Source organism: Triticum aestivum, chromosome 1B (assembly GCF_018294505.1).
Source record: "Triticum aestivum cultivar Chinese Spring chromosome 1B, IWGSC CS RefSeq v2.1, whole genome shotgun sequence".
Classification (NCBI taxonomy): domain Eukaryota; kingdom Viridiplantae; phylum Streptophyta; class Magnoliopsida; order Poales; family Poaceae; genus Triticum; species Triticum aestivum.
The window spans coordinates 281,536,183-281,542,454 of NC_057795.1; the positions used below are offsets into that span (position 1 = coordinate 281,536,183).

The 6,272-nt window shown below is 45.7% G+C and overlaps 1 protein-coding gene across 2 annotated transcripts; it reads right to left on the minus strand.

Annotated features, from left to right (window-relative positions):
• Positions 1-470: 470 nt before the first annotated feature.
• LOC123090201 (uncharacterized) lies at positions 471-3,323 on the minus strand. Of its 2 annotated transcripts, XM_044511614.1 has the most exons (3): positions 2,613-3,262; positions 2,244-2,324; positions 471-740 (listed from the first exon to the last, which is right to left on the minus strand). In XM_044511614.1, exons 1-3 carry the CDS (start codon positions 2,893-2,895, stop codon positions 718-720), a joined length of 387 nt encoding a protein of 128 aa, XP_044367549.1. In that variant the 5' UTR covers positions 2,896-3,262; the 3' UTR covers positions 471-717. The 2 variants fall into 2 exon arrangements, 1 of the variants encoding a protein (XP_044367549.1); XR_006442431.1 differs by lacking the exon at positions 471-740 and having other exon boundaries at positions 2,248-2,486; positions 2,613-3,323.
• Positions 3,324-6,272: the final 2,949 nt, after the last annotated feature.

Below are 6,272 nucleotides of genomic sequence, written 5' to 3' on the forward strand. Positions count from 1 at the left end.
AACCACCATCCTGTGAGCACCAGAAGACAAATAGCTAGTCAGGGCACTGGCCGAGCCAGTGACAAGCCCAGCACAGACATGCATCACCTGTAAGCCAACTAAAAACCCACGATAGTGGCGAAGCAACCCGCCTCCCACCAGGCTCTCAGGTCGTAGATCATCATGCTCACCACTCCAGCCGGATCTCTAGCTTGTACCGCTTCCAATTTGGTTAAATTGCATTTGCTTAGCTTACACATTATACCTTTGAATATGACATGCCTTCCTGTTTTTGGTACATACTAGTACATCTGTCTATTAACCATGTTCTTACATCAAACTAATGTTCTGGTGTATCCCTCATCAATCACTTATGATGAGGCAGTCAGGCCAGTGGACCTGTGGCACCCCGGCTCAGAGAAAACCGGAATGCCCCGTATTCCAGCCCAGAGATTGAGGAGAAGTCTTCTGGAATATGGCACTGCTCAGCATAGAACAAACCAGCTTTCCATTATTACACGAATATGAATACAAGGTCTCCGATATTACAATGAATAACATCGGTACGACGACACTACGCCATCCTCAGTTGCTCTATGCAAGCAGCAGAACAACTCAAAGCAGCGGAATAACTCTAGCAGCGGAACAACAACGATGGTGGTGAACTCCACTTTGCAGGGACTCTGGCTGGAACGCTTATCCTAGCTTGCATGAACGGAAACTATGATAAGCAAGCAATCAAATCCGGCATGACCTGCAAACTGGCATGACACGCCAGGTCAGTACATTGAATGTACTTGCAAGCTCACAATAAACCAGAAGCATTCAAGACAGACAACAGCATGGTAATTACAGGTTAAACAGGAATTAACATGATATCATCAGAATAACATGGCATGACCATCATAAACATGATACAGCTAACTCAGCATGAACATATTAATCCGACAATACTAGCATGCAACATGTTGACACCATATGCACCACTTATTCTGTTCGATTACCTCGTAACCAACATATGCATCACTTACCAACCTCGGACATCACACAATCATCTTAGGATCAAATCAAGCTTGGTATAAACAATACCGTAGTAATAAATAAGCGACCACAAGGAGCTTGATCTTTACCCATGATTCTCGTAATACATCACGAATATACAACAACTTGGTATCCTCAATACCATCGTGATCCTTACGGCGATCACAACCACGACCAACGATGGGTCCCAAACCGTGATCCTTACGACGATCACAACCCGACCAACACTTGGCCCGTGATCCTTACGGCGATCACCACCCGACCAATACATGTCTCGTCTTGTTATTATTAAGCACATTATTCTTATTACTGTTGACTCATGGTGTGACCTTCTCTCGACCTGGGCCCTTATCCGCGGGCACGGCTATCGATAGATTTAATATACACTCTGCAGAGGTTAGTACACTGTACCCACACTACAGCACCCGTGGCCTCGCACTCCCATTCGGGTGGACAAACGACGTTCCGACAAAACCGATCTACTGCCAAGACACTCTCCCGGCCACTCCGACTCACTCCTCACTAAGCTAAGTCATGGGTGGCCCCGAGCCTACCCCCAGACACAACGACCACCGTCGTGGCCCAAAACATAAACGATCCCACACGGGGATCCGCCGGCTATAACAACTACGGGAACACAAGGTTATTCTCCGCCTACCTGATCAGGGTAGCACGTGACCATAACCTTCCCTCGTTGGAGGCACCGGTGAGAGGCACAACAATAGACCCAGTTAGGACCGTCCCATACCGGTAAGCGTGGTTGCACTGGTCAGCATCGATTCAGCGGCATCATGACTCAGCCAACACATGTTCAAGTTCAATTTAATCCGGTTAACTTGAATGCAAATATGCTGAGCCATGATAAAATAACATGATGCCAACTATAGAACATGAACATGATATCAACATCATCATGAGAGTATCACATAACTTTCCACCATACCAACAATAACTCATATCCACTGAGCATCGCATACTGACTAGCATGACCGTCTCCAACATCAACATGTAATACTACCAAGCATAAACATATGAAAGGTAATACTAGCAGGTATAACATGATCACAAAGTATAAGACAACATAGCACAAAAGCGAACATGCAAATCTGAGCATCACCGGAACAACGATAACCATTTTTTTCAACAAGCAAACATTAATAAAGATTCAAGTTGAAAACCATGGCTACTGCATGACTATCATGCAAGTGGGTATTGTGGCTTGCCTGGGGATGAATAAGGCACCGGGAAGAAGTGCGGTGAAGCCACGGAACGAATCGCCGGAAAACGTTCTGTCTCGGAGGGGGCTGATTAAGGGCAGGGGCAAAATGGTCATTTTCAGTATGCCAAAACATAATGAAAGTGACACCAACAGAAAGGGCTCGACGAAACAAAAAAGTGGGCGTTAGTTTCACCTCATTCGGAGTTACGGATAAAAAGATATGAGGGGTTGAAGTTCAGGGACTTTTCTGCAAAAATTCCATCACAAATAAGTCCCTGAGTGGATAAGACAGAAGCGTAAAATGGGAAATACACTTTCGGAAAGCAAAGACGTAATCAGTGAATTACGCCTCCACTTATCCACGTCACCGTACCTAGGTCAACGCGGGGCTGGCGGTTGTGAGGCTGACTGGCGGGGCCCGCAGGAAGGTGGGACCCGCCACTTATCCACGCTGGCAACGGGGTCAACGCCCGTCTCACTGCCAGCGGGGCCCACCGGATCTCTCTCTCTCCCCTCCTCGCTCCTTCCCTTCTTCCTCCCGACGCCGGCTCCAGAACAGAGGAGGCCGCATGCTCCGGCGAGGTGCCCGGGCGGCACAGGCCACCGTTCGAGGCGCTCCGGCCACCGGGGTGCTCGGGGAGGAACGGCGCGTCCATCCAGGCGGCATACGGAGGGTGGGGAAGTCAGGGGAGCGCGTGATCTAGGTCGGGGCGGACGGCGGCAATGGCGGGGCTCGAGCGACCTTGGGGAGGACGGAGGAGCCACGGAGAGGAGGGGCTGGGCGTCGGGGAGGCTCTAGGGGTGTGGTGTAGGGATATGGTGGTCCTAGAGTCGAGGGAGAGGGCTCGGCTCGCTCCAATTTAGGAGGAAAGCCGCGGCGGCCATGGCGGCAATGATGGCCACCGAGAGCTCCTCCAGCTCGTTTGACTGGTCAGGAAGGTCTAGTCGACGGCGTGGAAGAGGCTGGTGAGCTCGGGAGGACTCTGGTGTCTTTATATAGGCGGGGGCAAGGGAGGCCGAGCTCGCGTGGCGCCGTGGGGATCCGGCCAACGCTTTGGCGAGGCCATCGAGCACGGGGTGGCACGGGTTCACGACGAGGGAGATGTGGACGAGCCACAGAGCTCACGGGCAGAAGAGGTCGAGGGGAGGGAAGCAGCCAAGCGCCATTAATGCATGTCGGGGTACTGCTCACCCGTGGGCGCGTGGCGACGAGCGCCGACGAGGAAGCGGAAGGAGGGGGAGAGGGATCCATGAGGACGGCGACGACGAGGGAAATCTACTGGACATGCTCACGGGCGCGAAGACAGCGAGAGGGGGAGGGGCCCGAGCAAGAAGACGCTCTGGGCGCGACCATTGCACGCCAAAGTGGTGGTCACCGCGTGCACTGGTGCACACCGTACCACAAGTGATGCCAAACTATGTCTGGAGTTTAGTCCTTCCTGGGGAGGTTGCAACTGCGGTGGTAGTTTGGTTAAAAGTGACACGGTTAAATGGCAGTTAGCACCTGAAGTTTACTGCAGTAAACTTGATCGTGTACTGCTACTCAACAGGGATGTGATTGGGTCAAATGGAGTTGTCTGGGAGGTTGAGGTAACGAAGGACTTACATCCTGGTAACTATGGATGGGTTTGGATCAAGATTTAACAGAGTTGCTTTGCAACTGCCAAATATGGTCCAGAATCAAGATTAGGATGGTGCACTCACATGGAGTGTCCACTTGAGCTAATATTGGTCAAGGCTTAGTCATTTGGTCATATGATGATTCTGTAAAAAGCTCATGCCAATTGGACAAACCAAAATAGCACTTGCTTCACAAACATCTCTGCTGACCAGAAACTTGAAATAATTATGGTGGTCAAATAGATCACTGAAATGATGAAAAAATAGGTGGATAGATGTTTTATGGGTATAAGAATGATCTGGTAATTTATCAGGATTTTTGGAGCAATATAAAATATACTTGCTTCACAACCTGAAAATATTGCCAGAAACAAAGATTTGCTTCTGTGCTCACATAGATGATGGGATGGGGATGCAAATGGGTGGAAGGGGATAATATGAGCACATTAAGGAGTGTGAAAAATTTCAACTCATTTGGGTACTCCTAGCTAGTACTTCCTTCACAAAGCCTTCTGTCTGACAGAAACTTTGAAAATTCACTGAGGAAGATTGGCTAGGCAAATAAATTTGAACTTGTGCATGAGGAAATTATTTGGACATATAAACATTCCCAAAAAGGTTTGGAGTCAATAGGAGAAATATAAATGACACTTCCTTCACAAAGTGTCATTAAGGGCAGAATAGGAAATGAATTACTGGGGAATTATTTTTGAACATGGCAATGAAAAGTTTTTCCATATTTGATCAAGATATGACCCAAACAATTTATGAGAATTAATTTGGAATTTTAGGAGTGATGGAAATATAGGTTGCTTCACAAGCTAGGGCAATTTGAGTTATTCCTTTAATAGAAAAGGAATATTCCCAATAAAAAGAATATTGGGATTTGGGCTAGGATGGAAATGACAGGGTCTAGGGAAATATTTGGGAATGACAAGCCACTCTGAAAGCAAAGAAGAGGTCATCTTCTTTGGTTTCCAGACCACAAAGCCACGGAAAAAGAAAACTCAGGCAAAAACCTCAGAAAAACAAAAGAAAATGGAATGGCCCAAAATCAGGCTGTCACAACTAATGTGAGTAAAGATCCTCATTTAAAGAATGCAGCATCAGCCTCCCGACATGATTCTCAAGAAACAACAAGGCTAGATGAAGATAGTGAACGTAGCTCTATAGTTGATTACCGCATTTCCCCTAGACTAGCATCGCAGGTGCTTGCTCTAACTTGGCAGCGTGATATGTGGTTGCATGTTGCATATGGTGTCTATATTGCAATTCTTCCAAACTGGTTAAATTGCTTGTGCTATTCTGCTTAGTTTATACATTATACCTATTAATGTGACATGCCTTCCTATTTTTAGTACATAGTACATCTGTCTATTAAGCATGTCCTTACATAAAACTATTGTTTTTTTGTATACCACATCAATCAATATGACGAGACACCTTTAGTATATGCAGTGTGATATTAGTTGCATCGTTCATATGATTTATGGCATCCGCTACTTCTAATTTGTTGAAATGCCATTTATGATGGGACACTTTTAACTTGGCAGAGTCATATTGGTTGCATCTTTCATGTGGTGTCTAGCTTGCATTGCTTCTTATTTATTGGAATGGTTTCTGCTTAGTTTACACAAACAGTTGTGAATATGCCATGCCGTCCTGTTTTTCATACATATTCCATCCTGGTATCATGTATTTGCCTTACATCAAAGTAGTGATTGTCAGTATCATGCACGAATGAGTTCTGAAGAGTGAATTTTATTGCTTTTTCTTGTCGGTTTTACTTGACAATTCAAAATCAATAAAGCGAAAGGAAGTTAGTAAGGCAGCGGATAAAGGTGCTCCTTCCAAACGGAGGGCCTCTACAGATTCTACTCCTCCATCCCCCAAGATGATTTGCAAGACAACACATGCATAGACACTCAATGTAGTTGTGTTGATGATGAGCATGTCTCCCCTAGTGCACCATCATAGGTGCTCCCTCTAACTTGGCACTGTTATATGTGGTTGCATGTTATGTATGATGTCTAGCTTGTATTGCTTCTAATTTTGTTGAATTCCATCTGCTTACTTTACACATTATACTTGTGAATAAGACATGTGTTCCTGTTTCTAGAACATACAATATCTGTCTATCACACCATGTTCTTACATCAAAGTACTATTGTTGTGTAACCTGCAACAATCACTTATCATAAGACACGTTTGACTTGGGAGTGTGATATAGGTTATATCTCGCATTCTTTTCTAGCTTGTAGTACTTCTAATTTGTTGAAATGACACTTATGACGAGACAGTTTTAACTTGGTAGAGTGATATTCATTGCATCTTTCATATGGTGTCTAGCTTTCATCGCTTCTAATTTGTTGAAATGCATTCTCCTTAGTTTACACATCATAAGCTATGAATA

Bases quoted from the DNA above. Each gene is read 5' to 3' on its own strand.
- LOC123090201 (XM_044511614.1), bottom strand. From the start codon at position 2,895: ATGGACGCGCCGTTCCTCCCCGAGCACCCCGGTGGCCGGAGCGCCTCG. The intron at 2,325-2,612 runs GTACGGTGACGT...GCCCTTAATCAG, and splicing joins CCAGCCCCGCGTTGACCTAG to CCCCCTCCGAGACAGAACGT. The intron at 741-2,243 runs GCAAGCCACAAT...GTGTCATGCCAG, and splicing joins GGTGCCTTATTCATCCCCAG to TTTGCAGGTCATGCCGGATT.